Source organism: Lissotriton helveticus, chromosome 7, assembly GCF_964261635.1.
Source record: "Lissotriton helveticus chromosome 7, aLisHel1.1, whole genome shotgun sequence".
Lineage (NCBI taxonomy): Eukaryota > Metazoa > Chordata > Amphibia > Caudata > Salamandridae > Lissotriton > Lissotriton helveticus.
The window spans coordinates 1,158,108,338-1,158,135,456 of NC_136068.1; the positions used below are offsets into that span (position 1 = coordinate 1,158,108,338).

The window sequence follows — 27,119 nt, forward strand, 5'->3', positions numbered from 1 at the left end:
CTTTGCTTATATATGTTACCGGGTTGCGTTGATCGCGTTGGTACTTTCGGTGTTTAAACGGGAGGGCATTTTACACTGTCTCGGCCGCTGGGTCCAACCAGCCCCTCGGGGGGCGGCCCGCCGGGACCAAACAGGCGAGGCCTCCAGCGTAAAAGGCCGCTGGGCCTGCCGAGACCCACCATGCGAGGCCTCCAGCGTAAAAGGCCGCTGGGCACGCCGGGACCCACCATGCGAGCGCCCTACACTACTGCTGGATGGGGGGGGGGGGGCCATGCCGCTCCCGCCATTGATGCTGCACCCCGCCCCGATCCTCACGTACACGGACCTTTCACTGCATTCGTGGCTGCGCTGCCCGAGCACCCCGCTAGCATTAAAATTCCATCGCCCGAGGATGCCCTCGACATCGTCTCTCACTCGCGCCAAACCTTAGACGCACAAGGACTCTTCGCCGCTTTCGTGGCTGCGGTGCCCGCGCCCACGTTGGCGCTAGACTCCCCTCGCCCCTAATAGTCTCTCCCTCCTCAAAATCGGCCGTAACCAAAAACCCTGGATCTCTGGGCTCCCCCGTGGTAGAACCACGTGGCCCTGTCAACTCGGGTGACCGAGGACGGGGCCCAGGGGGGGAGGCCTATTGATCCCTTACCTCGGCTGAGAGCGGAAAGCGCGGGCCTCGCGTCCGACGTCGTGGGGGGGATAGAGGGAGAGGGGGGGGGGTCTAATGCCTGAGGCTGGCGAGCAGCAGCCTGGCACGCCAGCTATCAGGGGGGAGAGCAGCAAAGAGGGCGCATCCTGGGAGGGGCTCCCCTATATCAGGCCCCGGGAAAGGGGGCGGCTTCCCTCGTGTGACCCCGCCCTGTCCCACCCTTCCTCCCAACGCTCCCCCTGCCCTGTCCTTCGGTTCCCCACGCCCTACTACGGGGTTTGCCCTCCTACGGGGTCCCCTGCAGGGACCTCGGGCCTCCCGCAAATGTTATGCATGCTCACATGATGACTGTGTCCTGAAATGCCGACCCGATGCAGTGAGTGCCGGTACTCCGCTTGGTAACGGAGAAGTTCTGGTTCTAGTGTATAGCGCTGCTAGCAATTTGTTAATTTACACATTGTTATGCCTTGTTCACAAGTGCTGTGTTATTGGGGATTGATACATCCAAAGGAAGCCCCAACCTAGGACATTCCACAAACATAAAAGCAGGACTACACTCTTGAATTGACTGAGCTCTGTCTAACAAAGAAAACACATGCAACCTAGAAGGAACTGGAATTAAATACAGCTATTACAGACAATCTTCTGTGTTTATTATAATATGTTCTGCCTATAACTTTTGACTAACACTGCGATGGAACAAATACAATGTTGCCTCCAGCTGTGTTCAGTAGTCCATGTCAAAACAAGCATTAATAAAGCCAATCGGTCTCGGCTCCGCGAGAGGTACTAGCTTTTTCAATGGCTTTTAAACATGTTTTGCAGCATGGCTAAAATTAAAAATATCAAAAAAGTGCAATGACGCGCCAAGCGCTGGTGCCACGTTATAGTTCTTTTTATTTTTGGGTGGAAGAGCGGAACAGGCAGGCAAGCAAGGACGAAGGGAGGGGAGGTGTGTGCAAGCAAGAATTAATGGGTGAGGGCAAAGGGAGCAGCAACATGGGGAAGTGATGGGTGGGAGAGAAAAGTAGCAACAGATAAAACAAAGCCCTACTATCAAGGCACGATCAGCGAATGGAGAACAATTAAATGTAATCAATCAGTGCTTGGTCCATGCCCCAGAAAAAAGAACTGAAGTGACGCAGGCCTCTGCTGGCCTTTTAAGGTGCGGCAAAGCAGAGTGACTCAGACTCCAACAAATGCTGAGCAATGGATGGGTTGCACGCCCTATATAGTGTACAATAGGGTATAGTGTTTCACTCTGTGGGGTGCCCCCCCCCCTGGGGAGGTGCAACATCATCTCAAGGGGGGCACGCACTCCACCTTAAAATCTCACTTTGCCTTTCATTGATTCCCACATGCACGGCATGCCCATACTTTTGTAATTTAAAAAAAAAAACTTTTGCCTACTGTCTTCAGCTCTCTCAGCGACTCTGACAATGTAATGAGGTCTGGTCCAAATCTGTGTCTCAGACAATGAGGTGCAGGCACACTGGCTGCACTTGAGTTGCTAAGACATGACCGCAATGCCGAACGGTAAGAAAATGTGCCCTCTTCCCAACAAAAACAGCACCCATGCATACACAGTGAGCCTGCCTGTTTTCTATTTAAGTAAAAGGAAAAAGGAAAATGGGTTATTCTGTGCCTTACCTCTCTCGATCAAATGGCTGAGATACAGAAATCTGTAAATACAGATCAGAGCCTAGTGGATGTAAACACTCATGTGCTCACTAAATTTCTGACTGCCAGCTTTGAACGAGTTTGTGTATCCATTTGCTAACTATCCAAGGTCCGTGTTTTTCAGAACTGCGACTGAAAAGGTGCAGCAGTCCTAGCGCAGTCACATGATGAAAAATTGCTTCTATGTATTTTTCTGTGCCAGACCTGTTTTTTTTTATCTCAGAAATGTCTTTGATCCCATGGTCACACGCTTGATTCCCTGTAGGTCCACTCAGCCGTACATGTTTCAGAAGTCGATAAAATAATAGCCATTTAGTTGGGTGGCAAAGACGTGACGTCACTTTGTCAAAGGTCATGTGATGTCTCTTCCTGTATTGTCGTTGGGGTCAAAATTCTGGTGGCCTGGCTTTTGCCCTCCAAGCAGATCTAAAAGTTGAGATGTATGCCCAAAAGCTGCACAACACGCACACCCAAGTCATTTTAGCAGGAGACAATGGTGACTGGCAACCCATCTTTTCAATGAGGTATTTAAAATTGTGTACAACCTTTAAATACACCAAAGCACCGATGCCTGCTGGATTTTTGTATTCCAGATGCAGGTAGTACAGCTGGAGACTTTACAGAGCAAAAATTGATTGCAGCCCTGGTAGTCACTCTCCTGCATGGCCCCTTTGGAAGCAGCAGAAGCAACTATGTGAAGGCAGCAGAGGAAGGCTGCGAAATAAGAGTAGCCAGGCCTTCTAGGGACGAGTGGGTCCACTCCTAGTTGGTCCCAGGCGTTGAGCACTTGGATGTATGTAGATTCAGTAAGAAATGGAGTGCAACCTTAACTTCAACGTGCATTCTCTGCAGTAGTATTTAAGAATGGCTGGTCAGTAAAGAGCTCCACAAGCGATACATTTAAGACATTTAAGTAGTGGCCTCTTGCTTTCTACCATGAGATAAGACATCTACTTTTTTGTGATAAGCTAGTTTGAGGTTCATTCACAAAGTTTGTCTTTGCAATGGGACGGTTGCTAATCCCAGTGTATTCAACAGCTCTTCTGTTTTTAGGTAAAAAGAGCACAAAAATACCTGTTAGCTCTGCTGTATTATTTGTTCTTCCAGAGGAATGTGCATTTGGAGGCATAGCTTTTCAATAAAGTTAGGGCATGTGAGTCGGAGATTTCCTAACAAGCAACAAAGTATTCCCTAAATAAATCGATAGGGCAGGCTGGAGCTCCTGGACAGCAGTAATAGACACCTCCAACATAGCCGCCCCCAGACCTCTGCTCACCTCCCCGCCAGCCTTCTTCCATAACCTCTGTTACGCCTCCAAAGACACTAGAATCGGTTCAAGCTAACCCCTCCCCACTGCCACCTTCTTTTGTCACCAGCACTGCTCCTGAACCTGTGCACCCCTCCCCTCTAACACCCCCAGTCTTTACTGATCTCGAAATTCTACACTCCAGAGCGACTAATCTAACCCAGAGCATCCAAACCTCCATTCTGGATCTTATGAACCTCCTTCGCCTTGGCTAACCTCAAGCCTCCTCAGTCCTCCTCCCCTACGACCGCCAAGCCTCCCATGCACCCACTAGCCCTTGCTAACCTCAAGCCACCTCAATCCCCCCACCCTAAGATCGCAGAGCCTCCCATGCACCCACTTCCGCTACCTCTGAGACATCTTTGCCCGCGCAAGCAACCCTGCCCTCTTTCAGAGGTGGAATCCCGAACTCTTGCACTCACTTACAACTCCACCACTACCACTCCATTGGACCTCATGGGAGACGAAATCCTAGCTATCCTCCAAGACCATAACCCTGTCCAAGACACTCCTCGCCCGCTAGATATGAGACCTGAACACCCCATCTGCACGGTCACCATCAACCCCAACAGGCCAGCTACCCTTCACAACAGAAGTGTGGTTAAAAGCAACCTTGCGCCTGTACTCCTGTCCATCCAGACCCCTGGCACTCCCCCAGACCCGCAAAACACACAAGGTGATGGACGGAATGTTGCACAATGGCAAAACATTCACCCCCAGTCACAGATCTGGGTTTAATCGATTGTTATGTGAGCATCATCTTGTGTGTTTTGCTGTTCACCCTATGTGGGAAGGGTATGCCCAGACGTGGGTCCCGTGCTCACTAAGCCACTGGAGTCAAGCTATCCTGGCTGAAGACAGCTGATAGCCAGAAACTGGTCCTGGGCTTCTTGATTCCAGTCCAGGGAAGACATTGCTTGGCAGTTCGGGCTGGACTGTTCCCATGAGGCACAGGGTCAAGACTGATTTGCATATGGCCATGTCTGATCTGGGGTGGCTTGGTGAGCAAAATAACGATGGATTAAACCCAGATCTGTGACTGGGGGTGAATGTTTTGCCATTGTGCAACATTCCGTCCATCATCTTGTGTGTTTTGCTGTTCACCCTATGTGGGAAGGGTATGCCCAGACGTGGGTCCCGTGCTCACTAAGCCACTGGAGTCCAGCTTTCCTGGCTGAAGACGGCTGATAGCCAGAAACCGGTCTGGGATGCTTGATTTCGGTCCAGGGAAGACATGGCTTGGCAGTTCGGGCTAGACTGTTCCCATGAGGCACAGTGTCAAGATTGATTTGCATATGGCCATGTCTGAACTGGGGACATTCCGTCCATCATCTTGTGTGTTTTACTCCCCCAGACTCCTCACTATCTGCCCTCTTAATCAATTGCCAATCGGCAGTTAAACATGCCTCTGATATTGCTGACCTCATCCTGAACAAAAATGTAGACCTAGCTATACTAACCTAATCCTGGCTCAATGAATACTCTTCCCCTTGCCTGGACTTATTAGTCCCTCCTAACTACAACATTGCCAGACTAGACAGGCAATCCAATAGGAAAGGGGAGGCATCACCTGTATCTACCGAGCCTCCCTCCTGGTCTCGGAACTCCTAGCGGATTCCACTGACTCCTGCGAATACCTCACCCTCTCCATTTCCAGCAAATCATTACATCTTTGCAACTTGCACAGCTTTTACCACCCTCCATGCTCGAAGGACTCTTTCACTGATCACCTCTTGGGTATCATCACAACTAAGATTCCCCTCTAATGCCAAAGAGATCTTCCTTGGGGATTTCAACCTGCACTGGTATGACCCTAAAGATCCGTATGTCAATGCCATCAAATACCTCCTAACTGATCAAGCCCTGTCTCAAGCGTGCTCTATGCCAACTCACTCAAAAGGGGCCACCCTTGACTGGATCATCTCTAAGGAATCCTCAGTCAAACTTGTCGCCATAGACCCATGTGACTGGTCCGACCACCACATCATCTCCTTCGTTTTACCTGGGACCCTCAAGACAAAGACACCGCAATCGGTGATTCCCAAACGGTGGTTCAGAGACATTAAAAACCTTGACCTTATCAAACTGGAAGCACGCTGCAAATCTGATCTCCTACCTCCCCCCCTCGCATATAACCACTGTCAGTGACCTCAATGAACATTACTCAGCGTCCATATCAAACATTTTGGACGATCTGGCCCCTCTAAAACTAAAAAGGTCACAAATCAAAGACAAAAAACCCTGGTTCTCTGACTCCCTCAACTCGGAGATTAGATCCCTACGACAATCTGAAAGAATCTGGAGACGGCACCCCTCCGCTGCGCATCTTAAATTTCTCCGTCAGGCGAGAAACTCCTACAACTAGCACATCCTCAATTCAAAAAAAGAATACTTCAGATCGGAATTGGGGAATGCCAACAACAGACCCCACAAGCTCTTTCAACTGGTCAAACACCAATCTAATAAACTGGCTAAAACTCAGAAAGAATCCCCTAAACCTCTAATATCTTCTGAGGAATTCTCCTCTTTCTTCACTGATAAAATCATGGCACTAGGAATCGAACTCAATACCGCCGCTCACTCTCAACCCCTTCCTTACCTCCCCCCCTTTCCGCACTGCCCCCACTGGGTCCACCTAAAACTCAAGCTCTCTGGACCGACTTCGAATACTATAACGAAGACTCCATCACTAAAATTCTCTCTACCTTAAACCCAAATAACCACTTCAATGACCCATTACCATCCAACTGCCTCGCCGCTGCCTCCCAAGCCATTGTTCCTTGCTGAATTGCAATAATCAACACCTCTCTTCAGCAGGATTCGATCCAAGACCCCCTGAAAGTCGGCCAAGTCCTCCCTATTTTAAAAGAAATCCATCACTGGACCCTGCCTCCCCTGACAATTTCAGGCCTATCACCAATATCCCCGTTAGCCAAAGTGTTAGAGAAGTGTGTCAAACAGCAACTAAGTCAGCACATCAACAACTTCCACCTACTTGATGACTTTCAATCTGGATTCAGACCGGGGCACAGCACGGAAACTACTATGCTCCACATCGTGGATGACGCCCTCCAACCACTTGACCAAGGCAAAACCTGCCTTCTAATCCCCCTAAATCTATCCTCCACCTTCGATACGGTCAACCATGAAAAACTACTCGAACGCCTCAAACTCAGGATGGGGCTAGATGGCGTAGTCCTAGAATGGTTTAGGTCCTTCCTCCATAACCGATCTCAGAGATTCCTCATTAACAGCCACTTATCAGCTCCCACCCCGGTCTCAGTTGGCGTGCCCCAAGGTTCAACCCTGTCACCCACCCTCTTTAATCTTTACTTAGAGCCACTCACTGAAGTTCTTCATACCGCCAACATCTCCTACCACATGTACGTGGATGACACCCAAATATACATCAATATTGTGTCACTTGAGGAGATCCTTGCCCAGAACGAGACCCTGAAACTAACTGTCCAATTGCTAGCCACTAACCAACTGTAACTCAATGCAAAGAAAACCACAAGTTCTCCAGATTTCCCCTTCAAAAGCCAACCCGGAGATTCAGTTGTGGATCAAAGCCATCACAGCCTTCAACTGCCCGCCGACCATTGTAGACTCTGCCAAATCTTTGGGCATACTCCTCAACTGTAACTTGAACATGTAAGACCACATTAACTCAATGGCTAAATCGGCCAGATTTCACCTGAGCTACCTGTGGAAGTTGAAACCCTTCATCGATGCTCCTGACTTAAAAATGGCAGTCCAAGCACTAGTCATCTCGAGACTGGAATATGAATGTTCCACCATCATGGGATTACGCAAGATATCCTTGGCACCTCTAAAAGCCTGCCTCCACGTGGCCGCAAGACTACTCACAGGCACTAGGAAATTTGATCACATCTCTCGACACATGAAAACACTAAACTGGCTCCCTATAGAGGCCAGAATACAGCTGAAACTGGCATGCATCACACACAAGGCCCTATACACAAACTCCCCTGCCTATCTGGCACAGAAACTTGTGATATCTGGAGGAAGCAGAAACTCCCGATCCGCTAGAAACCTCCTGCTCCGACCTGCCCTCTTTCAGAAAAAAATAACCTACAATAGGGCAGCACCAAGAATTTGGAACTCTCTCCCACCTGACATCAGAAAAATCCCTTCTCTACCACGTTTTAAGAAGGAGGCCAAAACTTTCCTCATGTTTAAATTCCTGGGCTAATGGCCTGCTCGCATCCACCACAATAAGCCTGACTAATCAAAATCTATGGCTTCTTCCTCAGATCACAAACTCACCCCGACAAGAAAATGTGGGGCTACTGTTTTGACTGATCCTAATTATTACCGGAACTATGCATTTGTGTCCCCTTTTAACTCTATGCTCCTCAGCAACCCTACCCCGCATCAAACTTTGTATATTCCTGTACTTGAGACTGTTTTGTTTTGCTCACCGTGTAACTGTGTAAAGCGGTCTGATACCCTCACGGGTCAAGTTTGTGCTCTATAAAACATTAAAATAAATAAATAAATAATAAAATTTAGAAAAGTAAGCCCAGTTAGCATTGGGGCTCAGTGAGATAGTCTTGACTGTTGTCCACTGTAGTCCAGTACCTCTTCACAGCAATGTAGGTCAGAAAGGCCACAGAGAACAAGCTAGCATTTCCCAAATTTAAGATTAACAGACCAGGCTTAGGGTGAGCAGCGGCAGCAGAGTTTTTAGTAGCCCGGCCCAGCAGTAGAACACATGTGGAAAAATTGAGGAATCAGAGAAAGCAGTCTAGATAGAAGCATCAGTCTGTAGAAAATGCTGCATAATACCAAACCACATGCAATCCGGCACCTACAACTCCAGGAAGGGCAAGTTTGGAACTTCCTTAACCATAAAACCTGTGTACACCATGTTGATCTACATAGCAAGGAACCAGTGATCCCTTTCTTTCGCCTTTTTAATAGAATGTATAGAAATGGTCTCACAAATCTAACGATATGAACATTATGTGCAAGGATTACTGTGCTGAAGGACATTGTAATGTATTTTGTTCTATTGAGATGTATAATGCCCATTGTTGAGCTTCAAGCAGTAAAGTTTTGAGCTAGTGTTTGTAAGTGGCTGTGGATGTAGTAGGTTCAATCCGTTATTTGCCAGATTTTGCGTGGGATATGCAATGGCAGTCGATTATGTAGTGTAACATATTCCAGAAATTTCTGTCAGGTGGAGGGGGGGCAAGACATCTAAAAAAAATTCAGCTGGGGGGCTCAACCTAAAAAAGTTTGAAGACCTCTGCAATAGATGTGTGTTGCAGGCTTTGCAAGCATTGGTCCTCTCCAGAATAGACTACGGGATCGCTACCTTGACGGGGACAGCAAAAACCCACCTTGCCCCCTTGAAGACTACACTCAACGCAGTAGCAAGAATGGTCACCGGAACTAAAAGATTGGAGCACCTTTCTCCAGCCCTCAGAGAACTCAGATGGCTCCCATTGGAGTTACGAGCCAGCTTTAGAACAGCCTGCCTCACGCACAAAGCCCTGCATACAGGTAAATCAGAATATCTGGCCGCCAAACTCAAAAGGGCAGGCCAGTCCAGAAACCTCAGGAGCTCCAGCTCTCTACTGCTCATCCAGGGGTGTGGAATTTAATAAAATATCTACTTGTCCCTGGGGCAATTTGCTTCATAAATCTACTTGTCCTGTATCAAAACCCACTTGTCCCTTTTGTGCCATGTTATGTGGCGACAAATTATGGTAGCGATCATTATATATAAGAGCTCTGAAATATCCTCTCTGATTGTACCAGGGCTCCATCCATAGTAGGGTTTGAATACTAGCAATTCCCTTATGTTGCCACGTTTCTGCAGATCTACATAATAGGGCTGAAGGTAGAGGTAAGCAACAGTTTGAGGGTTGGAATACCCTTTTGAGTCTCTGCAAACCTACTAGCCTGCATGTTTTAAGGGTTTTCACTAAGGTTTCTCTAATCTTTTCCCATACTGAGAAAGGTTGGACATTTACTCCTGACAATAGTAGACATGAAACTTCTTCCAGGGTTGGGAAAAAAAAGGGGTGGGAGGGAAAGTGAACATGCAAACACTGATTTTCGCATGAGCAAACCTACACCTGGAAATTTGCTCATGCTGAAATGCAGTTCACAAATATTTTCTAGGATTACTATTTCTTGGCCTACTTGTGTGAAGTCTTGTGAATTCCCAAAAGTAGTATATCTGCACTTAATACAAATACATGGGTGCCCTTTTGAGACTTTATTTAATAATTGGTCCCCTAATAAGGTCTGCCGTCAACCATGACCTTATCCCTCTTCCTCTCCCCCTCTCTCCCTCTCTCCTCCCCCCTCGCCCCTCTCTCCTCACCCCCTCTCTCCTCCCCCCTCTCTCTCTCCCCTGCCCCTCTCTCTCTCCCCCCCTCTCTCTCCCTCCTAGCTTCACTGAGAGTGACCAGATTCTGTTCTTTCACAAGCAGCATATCCACACACATTCGTTTTGTTCAGTGTCAGGAATTACTGTGGCAATGTGTGCTTTTTGAGACAAATACTATTTTTGCTTTTGCCAATGTTTATGGTGAGGGCCCAGCAGCTCCCACACCAATATGGTTTTACAAAACCCATGCCAAAACTAGTCACGGATTGACAAAACCAAAAGGCAGAGCAACAATTTCATACCTACTGGCTTTACCGATGCTTGTTTATTTTTCCCCATAATCTTATTAAAACTGGTTACACTGATTTTCCATTATAAATATTTTTGGGGAAAAACTAGCGTACATCAACACATTTTACTAAATGATGTTGCAAAGAAAGGGGGCCTACATTTTACAGTAGTTTAGTGAAATGTTTGTGCATTTTTTTGTGGACATTTTATTTAGAAAGCAAAGAATCCTCAATCTTGCTTTCAAGCTTCTGCAAATATTTGCATCTAATCAGAGAGCGTTCTGGGAGCAGTATACATAGCCTCATATTGCTAAACATTGAAAACGTGTGTACAAGTTTTTATGCTTGAACGACTGTTAGTAGTGCAGTCTGAGCTTACAACATTTACTTAAAGCGCTCACCCTAATAATTAAGGCTTTGCATTAATGAACCATAAATACAAGTTTGAGCAGCATTATCACATGGGCACAAATATTACCTTAACTGCAGTCAATGCCTTGCTGATCAATAATGTGGTACTGTAAACTGTCAGCCAAAGGGTTTGTGCTGTTGAGGGTTGGGCTACTTGTCCCAAGGACAAAATAAACATGATAACTTGTTGCCCTTGACCCCAAACAATATGTCCTGGGCGTCCGGCTATAGGAATTCCCCATCCCTGTCATCCCGCCAAAAACTCGCAAGCACAGAACCACAGCCAAATTGTTTGCTGGAAACGCACCTAAAATCTGGAACTCCATCCCACCCCACATCAGAACAATCCCCTAGTTTACAAAATTCAAGAGACTACTCAAAGCCCTCTTCCTCGACCGCCCTCGAGGGAACTGACAGACCCTGGTTAGTCCCCCAACCGACACTACATCTTTACTAATACTCGAGACTGATAACATGGTCGCAGCTCAAGAAATCCTCCTGTGTATAAACATTTTAATTGCCGATTATGTATGGTTGATTATCAGAGCCTACCTTCTGACACAGTTCAAGAAATCCTTCTGTGTATAAACTTTTCGATTACCGATTATGTATGGATGAATATCAGATCCTACCCTCTGCTCGTCTACCCTGTGGCCATATGCCAGTCCCTCGCCTGCCCTAACCCCTATGTTCCCCACTCTTCTGTATCAAATGTCTGTTCATTATTATATATGCTGTGAAGCGCTCTGATACCCTTTGGTCCAGCTAGCGCTATACAAAACTACTAAAATAAAATAAAATAAACCAATGCTTATCAGAAGGACGAAATATTCCGGGGAACATGGCTTGTTTCTACATCATTTTCGATCTAGTGACAAAACCAGGAGTACTCTTAAGTCCATATTAGAAAGTCCATATTACTTCTTTAATAAAGCCCTTGGCCTTTTTCTTCCTTGGATGCTAGATACTTTCTCGTTCAGAGATGTAGATTAGATGTGATTCTGATCTGGCTAAATAACCTTCATAGAAGTACTGCAGTTGCCCATGTATTATAACCTAATAAAGGAGAAGCACCGCAGAAGTATTTTGACAGTAGGGCTGCATAGGTCTGTTTGATTAGTATTTTGTTTATTTAGAAGAGAACACCAACAGATAATATATAAAATGTTTGATTTTTCTCCAATGTAACCAGTCTGTGTGGCTCAGGAAAGCTTGAAGAAAACCCAGATGACGCTGTGCGGTCTCCCATACCTCAGTCCTATGCTGCAACTGTTGCCAGGCCGAGCCTGCTGCCTTCATCTTCTTCAATGCCAGGTGAGCACGGGCACGGCTCATGACATGCCCTCCAGGGGCTAAAGTTGCTATTATTTCCTGCAGGTGTAGCCACAGACAGCAGTGGCAGCCAGCTTTCGGCAGAAAGTGTATTTTGCGATGACTTCTTGCTCTCTGAAGCCACAGCTCGCTGGGCAGTCTCCGTTGGGGGCTGTTTGTGATGTTATGAGAAAGGAGCAAGGACCAGACTGTCCTAGTAAGGGCATGCGCTAGCTGATGTGCTCATTATGGTAACGTGATATTATCAATATTTGCATATGTATGCAGGCGGTCCAAAAAAATAGGAATTAATTGCAATGTGAGAATAAAATGTAGAGTGCCGTCAGCTAGAAAGGCCAGGTAGTTTCAGAACTCCGGGAGTGCGGGATCTGACTGTTGCTCGAGTGATTCCTGGAGGCCCAGCCCTTGTGGTTCCCTTTTATGAAGTTATGCTGTTCGGAGGAATTTACATTTTCAGGTCGAGCCTAGAGTCAGCACGCATGCGCTGCTCTAGTGGAGACTTCTTGTAGTGGAGTATGTAATGGAAGCTCCGCCCACTCTCTGGCCATATTTGCCATTGGCTTGTGTCAGTGTCCTTCGTAAATGCTGGCGTCTGATTTGTAAACAGGCTTGTTAGTCCCTCTTTTGTACCGCCCTGTCTCCATTTGCACCCTCCTAGGGCGTCTGGACCTTTTAGCTGTGTCCTTTCCATATTGCCTGCATTAGCCATTCTTGCGAACTCTTTGCCTAATTAAATTTAAAGAGCACTGGTGGGACGCAGCTTTAGCAATGGTGGCCGTATTTGCAGCGCGCTGGTCTTGCTTTTACTTTTGCTTATTGGCGTTGGCTTAGCTTTTAAAAATCCCCCCTCCACCCCCCTGCCCCACAATGGAAGGGACGCCGCGCAGTGGGCACCCTGTGTTGATTACAATAACCTCCGGATGCTTCCTCCATTGTTCCCTCCTCCCTTGTTCCCTCCTCCCTTTCTCCCCCATCCATGCCCTTCGTACAGCTTGTGTTTTTTTATTTGTTATTTACGGTAGCCCTCGCACTCCACAGCGCACACAAAAGGTGCAGCCTCTCTTCTGTTCAGACAGTGCTCCTGCAGCTGCACAACAACGCCTTCATTTTAGTCTGTGAGCACTCTTTACTTTATTGTCTTTCTCTTACTGCTGGCACAACGTGTTTGAATGTCATCAATGCACATTGTGTCTGCAGTAAGCAGCCGAAAGAATGGCGGCCAGCCTTCCAGTACCATAGGTCTCGCATTTTTTTTGTAATACACTTCGACCAATGCTCCAACCTTGGTCGTGGCAGTCCTGGCCTGACAAAGCACCTCGAGGTTGGACAAACACACACTGGCACAACCTTCCAGTGTGATGAGAGCAGATCTGGCTCGCTGATTAAACTTTTCCTCCAGCCTCCATGTGACCTTGCCCAGAAAGTGAAACAGTAAGCAGGGATACAGAGTGATGGACAAACCACACGCTGCCTGTAGCATAACAAGGTAGTGAAATAGAACCATATTTGCTCTGACGAGTCCTGCTCTTAGCCATGGGCCCTGGTAGCACTGCACCTCTTGCACTACTATTGATAGCACTGCTTTGATGGAACCGAAATGTAATGAGCAATCCCAGGATAACTACGGAAGCAGAATAGAAAGTGTGACATATGGCCCCCAGCTAAAGGTAACCCACAAACACCCACCCACTCACCCACCGCTAGGGTGACCAGGAGTCCCGGATTTGCCCGGACGGTCCCCGTTTTTCACCTGCTGTCCGGGCAAATTTCAGGAAATTTAGCTCTTGTCCCGGTTTTTAGAGAGGGGCGACTGAAAACTCTGGGAGGTGGTTTTTAATGTTTGGCAGAGCAGGGATAGTTAGCAGTTGTTTCAAGAAAGCAATTTAATTAACAGGCATGTTTCTGGGTTTAAAATTGTCATTTTATGTATGTTCTAGCTGCCTGTTCTGTAATTCTCTGCTGAGGAGCGCTGTCATTCTGTGCGCTCGCTTAAAATAAAACTGTAGTCCTTCTATTTCCGTGAAATGTCCCGGTTTTTGGATTTAAAATTCTGGTCACCCTACCCACCGCGCCTCCCCAAAATGCACAGGAACACACGCATATTAGAAGATGGAACATACCAAAACAAAACAACAATAAACGCCATACACACCAAAGTGGTTCAACCTGTCCGCCTGATTCGGGTCGATTGGTATGTATGCACACCAACAATTAACACGTGATTCCCAAACAGCCAGAAGTCCACAACAGACCAGTGAAACGAAAATGAGCAGCGGAGAAACGAAATATAGTATTGCTTGGGTGCGGTAGATAAATGAAGGAACTGTGTGTGCTTCCGGCCTCTACAGTGGCTGGGGAGAGTGGCGAGTAGTCTCCTTAACAAACATCCACTCTCCTGCAACATCCACTACTTTGCCGGCCCGCTCTGACCGGATCTACTCCCTCTACCGAGGTAAGCCGTGCCTCCTGCCACAATGCACCTGTTTAGCACTCTTCCCTGTCTACGACGTCCCCTGGCTGTCCTGCCTCAAGTCAGGCTACACATCAGAGCAGGAACTGCACGCTTTATATATAGGTTGTTTCTGAGGTAGGTGCAGGAACAACAGGAAGTTCAGTGTGTCAGACTGGGAGTCGCCGCTAGGCTGCCAGGCGCCTACCTCTCTCAGCTTCACAAGTCTCCAAGGAGAGTAAAAGTAAGTGGTTTTTGCAGAGGCCGCCGCACCGCCCCGAAGGGGGGGGGGGAGGCTCAGGGGCCGGCGCCATAACCCGCGCCGTGCCACCAGTGGGAAACTGGTTCTGGGCGCTTTAAAGCGCCCAGAAGACAAGGGGAGATCTGCAATTCGTGCCACCCCGCCAAAAGACGGAGAGTGCCCAGTGGCTCCAAAAGGGCAGCCAATGGGCAGGGAGCGCTATGTTCGAACCCCCCAATCAGGGGGTTCCACCGGAGCGCCAAGGTGAGAAGATGGCGAATATAAGTCGCCGCTCGCCCAGGTAGCTCTCAACTTCATCGAGGAGCAGGGAGAGTGGCGCACCTGACGAACTTCTGCAGACGAGGCGAGGAGGCGAAGCTCTGTTGGAGGGACCAGCTGACTACGGACCATCGCTGGACCGAAGGGACCATCGGTGTGCTAGCGGGACCGACTGCGACGGACCATCGCTGGACTTAAAGGAGCATCGGTGCGCCGGCAGGGCTCTCTGTGGCGGAGCAGGTATTCCCCAGACGCTCCCACGAACCCGGGACCGGCACTTGGTAAGGCCGCCACAAGCCCGGTAGAGCCCGCGGCATCTCGCTTCATCGCTTTCAGCGCGCATTGTGCCGCTGTGGGGGGGGGCAAGAACCATGTGAGCGGGAGGCGCAGCATTAGGAGGCAGCGAGGGCGCGATCGGCTCCTTGCTGATGTACTGAGCGGCGGCGGGCCCTCGGTTTTTGAAAGCATTTACACCTCCTGGCTCGGTGCGTTACCAGCCCGTTTCCCCCTCTTCAGCGGGAGGTGTGCGGCGAGCTTCTGATCGCGGTCGGAACTAGCGCCCAACAAGCAGAAAGGCAGGACAACATCGCAGGACGCCCCCCCCTCCTCCCGCCTTCTCCCGAAGACTCCCGGCACCACAAATAGCTGTTCCGAGCAGTGGGAAGAAACACCGATCGGGCAGAGTAGAACTGACGGAGTGAAAGCAGGCATAGCAGTTTCAGGCAGTACACCGACGCATTCGTATGGTGGCAGCCCCACGCGGCTAAGAACCGCATCCGGCGCTGTGATCAGCTGTTGAACAGCGGGTCGGGAAGGGCGCCCGGGGTCCGAACGGCTTGTGCGCAAAGCATCCAACCAAAAAAAAAGAAGACTTGAGTCGCTTGGTGCATCCTAGGGTGGCAGCACCCCGCCAAAGAAGTCATGGCAGAGGGCCAGCCAGAGGAGGTGGCAGAGCTGCTCAAGCGGATACGCGAGGTATCGGCGGTACACGGCAGCGAGTGGCTGCAGCCACACTTGGACCTGGCAAAGGGCGACGGCCCAGTAGACCGAAGGGAGGATGAGGCCGGCCCTTCCTCACCAAAGAAGCGCCAGACCATGCCGCAGAAGAGAGCACCCAGGAAGAACCTCCATAAGAGGGAGCGGCCAAAGGGGGGCTTACCACCGAATGCAGTGGACCACAGCGAGGCTACCAGCGGCATGGCGAAGGGTGAGCATATTACAAATATCGTGAAAGAATGTCTTAAATCCTTGGCCCCTACATGGCTTAATGGTGCTGGGCAGGGGTCAGGGGGGTCAGGGGAGCAGCGCGCAGAGGAGACATCAGGCCTGCCATGGCACTTGATTGACCCAGGCTGGGTGCGTCAGGCAAGAGTGCAGGGACATGTGGGGCTGGCGCCACAGGGAAAGCAGGGTTCCCCAGTCGCAGCGTGGGGGTACAGTAGTACGGCGGGTAACACAGCACTGGAGGGTCCGTTAATGATCCTTACATCAGGCCGTCCCCCGGCCCGGCGTCTTTAACAACAAGGGCCACCGGTCTAGCCTGCCTCATCCCCCTGGCAGTTAAGGAGAGGATATGGCGCAAAGAATTTATAGACATTTTTTCCCTGCTGAAGATCCAACTTGAAAGTTTGGATCTCACAACTTGCGATAAAAAGGAAGAGGACAGAAAGGAAAGGCGCAGCGCTAGGAAGGAGAGGAGCTTTGACAATTGGCTGGATGCATTTAGAATTATGGCATGCATTATAGTTGAAAAATTCCCGCGATGCGTGTCAGATTTATGGCTCTATGAGGCCAATATCCATTGGGCACAGAGGCAGTTCCCCGGGGATGCATGGCTGGAGTATGACGAGGGCTTTAGGCTGAAGATGCAGAGGCATCCTGAGATGGAATGGAATGAGGAGGACGTCTCAGGTTTTATACACAAGATGCTAGTGGCAAAAGAGGTGAAAACCTGGGCAGGAAAAAGCGACCAGTCCTTTCGGAGCTCCTATCACAAGGGGAGGAGCAGGACATTCCACAGGGCGCAACACAGCACAGGGAAACCCCAGTCCCCCACTAGAGCCACGGCCATTTGCTGGAAATATGATACCGGGGACTGCTCGTGGGGCTCAGCGTGCAAATTCCAGCACACATGCTCAAGTTGCAGAGGTAGGCACCCAGCAGTGGCATGTCGGAGCAAGCGGGAGTCAAAAGGTGACAAAAAAGACAAGAGTAAGAAGCACTAGCTTTAGGGCAGCAGGTGGGGGAGAACTGTGGAAGCATGCTGGCGGCTTTTGAGGAGCTGGCCAGGAAACTAGGGGTCCCCTTAGCAACAGAAAAAATCACGGGTCCAACCACGAGACTTACGTTCTTGGGCATAGAGCTGGACTCCATGGCCGGGACGGCAGGCTGCCCGTGGACAAAGTCAAAGATTTCAGGAATGAGGTCAGGAAGTTGTGTGGCCGGAGCAAAGCCACACTCCGCGAAGTACAGGGTGTGATTGGGAAGCTGAATTTTGCTACCAGAGTCATCCCTGCAGCGAGGGTGTTCTCCAGGCGTTTGACACAGCTGACATCAGGCATCACCCACAAACACCATCACATTCGGCTGGGAGCGGGGGTTAAACAAGATCTACTCATGTGGGATGATTTCCTCCAAGACTTCAACGGCGTATTGATTTGGAGAGAGGGTTGGGTGACAGCCAGACAGATAGCCTTATTTACAGATGCAGCAGGGAGCCTGGGGTTTGGGGCGATCCTGGGGAAACTAAGGTGCGCAAGCCGGTGGCCAGAGAAATGGCACACGCAGGGCACCACCAGTAATATCACATTTCTAGAGCTTTTCCCAATAATAGTGGCACTGACAATCTGGAAACAAGAGCTGAGAGACATGAAGCTGACCCTGTGGTCCGATAACAAGGGGGTGGTACAGGCCATTAATAAGGGTGCAGCAAGATGCCCTGACACGTTGAGGCTAATGCGACAGTTAATTAAATTACAGCTGAAGGGGAATCTGGAGCTGAAGGCTCGCCATGTGCCAGGGGCAGAGAACACGGAGGCGGACGCCCTGTCACGATTTCAGATGAAGCGATTCAGAGAATTGGTACCGGGGGCGGATAAGGAGATGACACCCTTCCCCGCATACCTTTGGGACCGGGGGGGTAGACTTATCCATACTGGCACCTCTCTGACAAAGGAATGAGTCTTATGGGACAACCTGTGGGGCGCAATGGTGCTCGCAGGTTGTAGATAAAAAAAAAAAAAAAAAAAACTTCTTGAGATGGGGGAGCCGCAGAAAGAAGTTAGCCTCCCTGCGGCGTGGCGGAAATTGGTACAATGGTTGGCTAAGGAAACACACCGGCGGGCGGTGTGTAGGAGGAGGGCCACTCACTTTGGGATGCCGCACGGCAGGGTGAGGTGGCTGCACCAAGGAGGGGAGTAGCAAGAGGAGACGGCACTCGCGGCCCAGACCCGGCCGGATGGCAGGGCGCAAAAGGTAGCGAGCTGGGGGCCTAGCTCCAGAGAGAAAAGCTACCCTCCACTACACGCAGAAGGCGTGGGTGACCAACCAATGGTGATCCCGGAAAGAACCAACAAAGAGGACCACCAAGGACTGACAAAAGGAGCTGGTTTGTTGGGATGCCATTTACGAACTGTTGTGTAACACAAAAGTCCACAATATGGACACGCATTGTTGGCTATCTTTACTGTAAGGAGGGTAGGCGGGCGGGGGTGTCAGGGAGATGTTCCCACGGAATGGGCGCGGTGCGAGGGTTATTGCAGATGCCACCGCACGCCCCCGAAGGGGGGGGAGGCTCAGGGGCTGGCGCCATAACCAGCGCCGTGCCCCCCAGTGGGAAACTGGTTCTGGGCGCTTTAAAGCGCCCAGAAGACAAGGGGAGATCCGCGATTCGCACCACCCCGCCAAAAGACGGAGAGTGCCCAGTGGCACCAAAAGGGAAGCCAATGGGCAGGGAGCGCTATGTTCGAACCCCCCAATCCGGGGGTCCCACCGGAGCGCCAAGGTGAGAAGATGGCGAATATAAGTCGCCGCTCGCCCAGGTAGCTCTCAACTTCGTCGAGGAGCAGGGAGAGCGGCGCACCTGACGAACTTCTGCAGACCCACCCACCCACACCTAAGGAGCAGCAGTGTCGCAGGGCTGGATGGTGGCAAGGGCATTTGCGGAAATTGGTACAATGGTTGGCTAAGGAAACACACCGGCGGGCGGTGTGTAGGAGGAGGGCCACTCACTTTGGGATGCCGCACGGCAGGGTGAGGTGGCCGCACCAAGGAGGGGAGTAGCAAGAGGAGACGGCACTCGCGGCCCAGACCCGGCCGGACGGCAGGGCGCAAAAGGTAGCGAGCTGGGGGCCTAACTCCAGAGAGAAAAGCTACCCTCCACTACACGCAGAAGGCGTGGGTGACCAAACAATGGTGATCCCGGAAAGAACCAACAAAGAGGACCACCAAGGACTGACAAAAGGAGCTGGTTTGGTGGGATGCCATTTACGAACTGTTGTGTAACACAAAAGTACCGGCCCAGAGTCGGCCCAAGATGTTTTTATGTTTTCTGACATGTATGACTTATGACCAACATACGACAGTTCGCAAATGACAAATGTATAACCAGCATGTGTTTATTATTAATAAAATTGCGGCCAACAACGACCACAATACGGACTCGCATTGTTGGCTATCTTTACTGTAAGGAGGGTAGGCGGGCGGGGCTGTCAGGGAGATGTCCCACGGAATGGGCGCGGTGCGAGGGTTATGGGGAAGGAACAGATTGGTACTGCAGGCACTCACCGAAGGGCCGGCGTCTCAGTGCCCTCTGTGGCCCTTTTTTTTTCCCTTTCCCAGTCCACAGAGGGCACTCCACAGGGAGAGTAAAGCAGCCTCGCTGGGCAACCATGTGATCTGGCCACGCTGCAATTACCAGCTGTAGCCTCTCCTGACCCCTGCCCTGCCAAGCAATCACGCTGATGGTAGGCTGGGAAGTGGGTAATTGTGTGCCAGAATTGGCCTCCCTGGGGGGGCAGGTGTTGCTCAGGCCATTGAGCCATTTTCACCTCAGCCCCCCTGGGACCCAAGCAGCCCAGAAATTGTGTTTGCACTTGACACCTCGCCCACAGCCGTTCTCATGTAGGGCATAGTGGGCCAGAAACAATGGATCTCGCTGTGGGGGCCAGGTGATGTTGTGAACTCGCACCATCTTCACCACGAATGTGGGCCACTTTTTTTGGTAGTGCCCGGGCCAAATTGTGATCCCAATCCGACCCTGTTTTGGGGGCGAGCTATTGAAATTAATGCAGAGGAAACAAGCATTTGCAATGCAATAGGTCTCGCATTTACACGAGTTTGAGCTATTGGCATTGAAAATGACAATGCCTTTTTATTTACGTTTTGGTTTTTGAAACATAAATAAAAGGCATTGTCATTTACAATGCCAATAGCTTAAACTTGCGTAAATGTGGAACCTATTGCACTGCAAATGCTTGTTAAATATGTGGATACAAAAATAGTCGCAACAGCACTTGCTTGCCACCTGCTGGTGAAATGGGGTGAATACGGTCTCCTCGTTGACACGTATGTAAAGAGATGCATATGCAAAGACAGCCAGACGACACCTATGTTTGAATTGCGAGACTTGTATTACCCACTAGATTTTGGAAATACTGCAGAGAAAAGCATTTCTGACTGAAGCAATATATGATTAACTCGTATATTCTGCTTATGCATCATAGCAGGAAATAATATCAGTTAAAACAAGAGGATGTTAGTGTGATAAAAAGTGCTTTGACGCCTCGTCAGGGGTGATGTCATTTGAGATGTCATCAGTGATGTCATCAGTGATGTCACTGACCATGTCATGAATGATGTAATATGTGACATCATCAGCAGTGGATTGCGGGTGCGCGATATATAGTTAGTGCAACTAACTATATATGGAATTTCAATGGTTTTGTGTGAGTAAAATAAGGTTTTTTAAATGCTAATTCCTAACTATATATGGTCTATAACCTATGGTTTTTTCAGTGAATTTTCAAGGTTTTGTAAATGCTAATTCCTAACTATATATGGTCTATAACCTATGGTTTTTTCAGTGAATTTTCAAGGTTTTGTAAATGCTAATTCCTAACTATATATGGTCTATAACCTATGGTTTTTTCAGTGAATTTCAATGGTTTTTTAATAGCAAATATCATAAGCTGTCGAATGTCAAGTACGTGGTAAGAATTTTTTTTTTCGTGTTTATGCACACTGATCTGCTTTGATTGCTGCCCCCCACCCCTCATTTCTATTAGGAGTACTCTCTCTTTGCAGATAGTGAAGGGTAGTTAACGCAGCCCTTTCCCCCTTTGTAATCCGTCGTGCCTGCTTCTCTCTCCATTTGATTGATTGTTCTCTTTGGTTCATTCTCTATTTACAAACAAGCACAGAGTCGCAATACTCTGTTTAGTCTTTGCAGATAGCGAAAAATCGTGTAAAAAAACAAAAGGAATCGAGCAAAATCAGTAGGCCACTAATGGGATCTCTTTTGACCTCGCTAAAATAGAAACATTAGGAACAACCTGTTGAAAATAGCAATGCGTATGTATATAAGCGGCGTTCATTTGTGTTCACAGTACCCCTTGTTGATTGTTTCAATCGAGCATTGAATTGTTCGAAGTTAATTCTCTTAACGATCTTCTCTACCTGCAAACGAGGAAGAATAGGAATATTCTATCTCCCTTTGCAGATAGTGAAGGGTAGGTAACGCAAGCCTTTAACACGTCGTACCTATTTCATTCCTCATTGATTGATTGATTGTCCGAACATTGACTGTTTGGGAATTAGTTCTTTTTGGAGGTATTCCCTGTTTGCAAATAAACGTAGGAAAATCTTTGCAAGTAGTGAAAGGGTACGTAATGCGGACCGTTCTCCCCCGTTGTAATCTGTCATGCCTATCTACTCCCCACTGATTGATGCACCTTTTTCACCCGGACCATTTACTAGAGATACGTCATCTGGCCCGACCAGAGAGCACCCCTAGTGAAAAGGACATATGCAATAATAACGAAGTGATCACTGTATCCTGTTAACAGAAACTTTACCATGAAACAACCTGGAAAGAAAAAAATAGGAAAACGAAAATCAGTAGGCCACTGATGAACATGAACTTTTATTAAACAACGAACAAAGAAACGATAACATAACGTAATGATAAAACCTATTAATGTCCTAGAAACAAGAAAACGTTAAAATATGCCAGTGGTGAGAGACCAGAAAAACAGTAAGAGAAACCAAATCACCCCTCGCTGTCCCACCGCCTGCCACGCCAAAAAAATCGATAGACTAGGGAAAATGCAAGTCAGTAGAACATCCACCCCCACTCTGGAAACTTCCAAGGTGGGGCAGGGTTCCGGCTACGCCCAGCCGGGAGCAGCCCATATAAGGCAGGTCCTGCTGCCACGCCTCGGCCAGGAGATCCTAACGTAGGGTGTAGCCGGAGGAGAGGCCGAGACCAGCGGGACCCGGCCAGGGGATTGCCTTTACAACGCTGAACAGTTGCAGGGGGGGGGAATGTCTCCTCGACCCTCCCCTCTCTCTCCCAGTCCGGCCGCGGTGGCCCTTGAGAGTTGCAGGTAGTCCCGCCACATGCTCTTCCGGTCCGACCACCAACGGTCGGGGGGCCGAGGCCGACGGGATCCGGCTGCAGCCGATAAACCAAGAAACCCGTTCATGGGGCCAGAGCCAGGGGCGTCCGGCCGACATCCACCGGAAGCCCGGCCCGAAGACGGACGGGACACTTCTTTCTTTTATAATGGCTGCGACAACACTGGGGGGGGATGTCTTGCACATGCCTCCGACCCCCCCCTCGTCCTCATCGCCTGGTCCGGCCATAACAAATCTCAAGCGAGACGCCGTGGGGTGCACTGGGAGGGAGAGACGGTGCGAACAGGCCTCTCCCGCCTCCCCAGGTGGAGACTTCCCAGCTGCACCCTCAGCGCTCCAGGCGGTGGCATCCTAACAACTACAGTGCTGCACAGTTTCGGAACGACCTAGATAACGGTTCTTCCACTGTGGCCATGCTGCAACGTCTCGCCCGGCAGGGTGGAGCCCGTCCGCTCATGTGACCCCGCGATCGCCGGTAGCTGCCGAACTCTCAAAATGGCGGTCGACCTGGCAAGAGCGGGCCCAACATAAAGAAATGGCCCGGTCACTGGTTGACTCCACCACCGTAGTCCTCCACGACCTTGAAGATTCTAGAGGAGCCGCGGGAGTCTCCGACCCCCGATGGGGAATGACTGCCATGATCGCCCGTGGAGTGACGAAACTGTATCCGCGGGACGTCGGCGCTCCCATGCTGGCGCCAGCCTCACTTTGAATTACTACAATCCTGCAGACCTCACTTCCGGTGAAAGCACAGTGTGACCCGGTAGGAAAAATTATTGCACCCCCTCCCCTTTTTGACTGATAGTTCAAACCACCGATCCTTTCCTTTGCCCTTTTAACGGAACTTTGGACTGCCTCCCCCTCTTTTACATTTTCTAGAGAAAACAAAACATTAACCACTACATTAGCATAGCAGTTGACACCAGAACTGTTTTCAAATTGAAAACCAACAACATCTTCAACAGAATCCTTTTTGTTTCTGCTGTGACCCTGCTACAGCACAGGCATTGTCCCCAGCAGTAATTCTGCAATGCCGGTAAGAATAGCTGTGGTGCCTACTGGACTCACTCACCCCCGCGGCGCCCCACGCCGTTTTTTGCTGGGCGGCAACTTACTAGACATCACTTTCGTGCCATCTAGATTTCAGCGCGTTCTGCTGCCTTGGAACTATTCGCACAACAGACCGCTACTGACAAGAATATTTCATTATTGGTGCTGTCAATTTCAATAAATCTATTGGATAATTAAAAAGAAATTGCCACGGTCTCTTCGTTGTTTAAATGTTTTTACTGTTTTTGTTTTGTTGTATATATTTATATGTTATTAAAGTTTTATATTCCTACTACTTTGTTGGAGTGCTATATATTTTTAATGTGACACATAATTGTAAAAACTTTGATGTACAAAGAGTCATTCCTGGAATCTTCCGCTTCAGGCTCGGTCCCCTCCCCAATCACAATACAGGATGGTTTTCAGATAGTAGGAACACGTGTGGTGTGACGGATCTCATCGAGTGTGGGCCTTGATCTACTATAACTCCTTTGAAGAGGGGTGATTCTTTACAGCTGGGGCCATAAACTACATCTGCAGGGCTAGCTGATAGCCTGGACAATCGGACACAGAGAAAGAGGAGTGTCAGAGGGTGCGGTAGTGAATAGGGCGAAAGGGAGGTGTCGGGCGGGCACAGAGTGTGATTCTCAGGGAAGAGCAGCGCAGATGGGGGGAGGTTTATTGCCCATGCATAAGACAGAGAGCGGTGGTGACCAGTGCCTGGGGGAGATGCTTACGAGGGTGAGGAGCCATGCTACGAATCGACAGCGTGCAGAGAGTGGGTCTGGTCAAGACATCTAAAATGGCTGCCGTGCACGACAAAAGTGTGGCATTTCAAAAAAGGCAAGATGGCGCAGACAATGTTTTTCAACACTTCCTCATTTCCTTCGAATCGAACGTTAACAGACGTTGGGGCATATTACCAAAGTTAAGCGATATTTATCGCTAACGATGCTTACCAACCAATTTTTTACCACTAAGCATCGTCAGAAATTATCGAAGATAAACCTTACTATTATCAAGGTTTATCGCAAATGCGATAATAAACGGCCGCAATGCATGAATATCGCTAAAAACTCAGCGATATTCATGCATTACCGAGCTAATACTCTTAGCCATGTTATCCACCTCCCATTGGATAACATGGCTAAGAACTGCTCAGGGCAGGTGTTACTTTTTGGAGATATTCGCGCTTAGCGCGAATATCTCCAAAAGTTGGTAATAGGAGATAGATATCTTGCATGTTGTAATGCAAGTTATTGTGGTATATGGAACTCATACCATAATCTCTCAGGAAAGCAGAAACTGATCCTTTTGGGACCGCCTAAAAAGGCCTAGGGGGTGAGGAGTACTCTACTTTGCCCCCTTTTCACGTTCCGAACTATTTTATTTTACTCTCTTCTGTAATTACACAAAATAGCAGCGATAAGATGCATCGGAGACACACAGTGAGAGAAAGGAGGCCGGAGATGAAGAAGACATGTCAAATACACATTGGAGATAATATAGTGGCAGAAGGGAAGTAAATATGAGTAAACTTACCATGTAACATAAAAATGTTGCACTCTATACTATAAGTCTCATTTTATACTACAATCACTTCGCTACAACCTCATAAATTAAAAATAAAAATGAATAATGTCTCAAACAATTTTTGATTTCTAAATATAAATTTATTCTTCAGAATTTTCTAAATTTGAAAGAACTAGTAACATGTCTTCATCAGCAATGTCCTCATTAAAAGTCTCCAATGATGATTCTTGTAACTCTATGGTCTCCAAACACTCGATAAATTCGCCATCAAGAGATTGATCAAAAAAATCATTCAAGTCATCTCCTCCTTCTGACAATATTTCATTATTGGTGCTGTCAATTTCAATCAATGTAGTGGAATCATTCAAGTCATCTCCTCGTGACAATATTTCATTATTGATGCTCTCAATTTCAATCAATGTAGTGGAATCATTCAAGTCATCTCCTCCTTGTGACAATATTTCATTATTGGTGCTGTCCATTTCAATCAATCTAATGGAATCATACAAGCCATCTCCTCCTTGTGACAATATTTCATTATTGGTGCTCTCAATTTCAATCAATGTAGTGGAATCATTCAAGTCATCTCCTTGTGACAATATTTCATTCTTGGTGCTGTCCATTTCAATCAATCTAATGGAATCATACAAGTCATGTCCTCCTTGTGACAATATTTCATTATTGGTGCTCTCAATTTCAATCAATGTGTTGGACAATTCAAAAGAAATTGCCACGGTCTCTTCATTGTGAGCCATTTTATTTTGAAATTGCTTGCTGTAAATTGCAGAAAAAAATAATCACTTTCATTTATCGTCTTTAGTAATACATAATATAAAACTAACTTTATCAAGTATTTAGTATAACAGAAGGACTGCAAATAAATAACAGAAAACATTTTTCAAATTATCTTCAAGTGTACAACATAGTTCCCCATACAAATTAACAACTCACCTTTTTAAAAGTAGCAGAAGTGTTAGTACTGTGTAAATCAAACACCAGAAATTCACCACCAAAAATTCCTCACAAATGTACCTCAGACAGTAGTATCACAAAATGGCTGTGGTTTCCTCTCATTTGACATATATACATAACCAATTAACTTTCATCACACACAAATACAAAACCAAAGTAACATTTTAATTGGTTCTAAATTTCAACACTTTCAAATGTGTTTTCCCCATGCCATTTTCCATAGGACATTTACATACGTCTACAGCCTGAATGGCTGAACGGAATTACACCAAACTTGGCAAAATGGTACATCAAACCTAAGAGGTCAGGAAGGATCTACTATGCCCCCTTATGGTCATTTCCCCCTTCGCTTTGGCCTCCTCTTGTCTCTCAATCCTACCGAGGGACAAGATGGCGGCCGCTACGGACTGTTTGGAATGTTGACAGACGCCGGAGAACCAATCAGCTTCGCAAAGCTCCGTAACGACAAAAGTACGCGAAGCGGAGCGCTGTTACAGATATATATCTTTTTTTCAACGTTAATTTCTCAAAATCCACTGGAGCACATATATTGAGACCTAGCAAAGGCACATCGGGCTACCAGTCCCTAATATTTTGCCAAGTTTCGTGCAAATCCATTCAGCCGTTCGATTATTATTATTTTGTTTTTTTTTTGCCCCGCGGGGCCCTTTTAAAACCTCCACATCAAACCTAGGGGGTCAGCGAGGATCTACTATGCCCCCTTATAGTTATTTCCCCCTTTGTTTTGACCTCCTCTTGTCTCTCGATCCTACCGAGAGACAAGATGGCGGCCGCTACGGACTGTTTGGAATGTTGACAGACGCCGGAGAACCAATCAGCTTCGCTTCACAAAGCTCCGTTGCGCGAAAAGTCCGCGAACCAGAGCGCTGCCCGGTCCGCTGTTACAGATATATATCTTTTTTTAAACGTT

At 48.3% G+C, this 27,119-nt stretch overlaps 1 protein-coding gene across 2 annotated transcripts in view; it reads left to right on the plus strand.

Annotated features, from left to right (window-relative positions):
- Positions 1-27,119, plus strand: part of WIPI1 (WD repeat domain, phosphoinositide interacting 1) — a 412,373-nt gene that overhangs the window by 324,490 nt on the left and 60,764 nt on the right. For both annotated transcript variants that reach the window (XR_013598783.1, XM_078654292.1), the window contains exon 11: positions 11,890-12,011. Coding sequence is in view for 1 of the 2 variants with exons in the window: in XM_078654292.1 (XP_078510418.1) it covers positions 11,890-12,011 (122 nt within the window). In the remaining variant the exon portion in view is untranslated. The remainder of the gene's footprint in view (positions 1-11,889; positions 12,012-27,119) is intronic.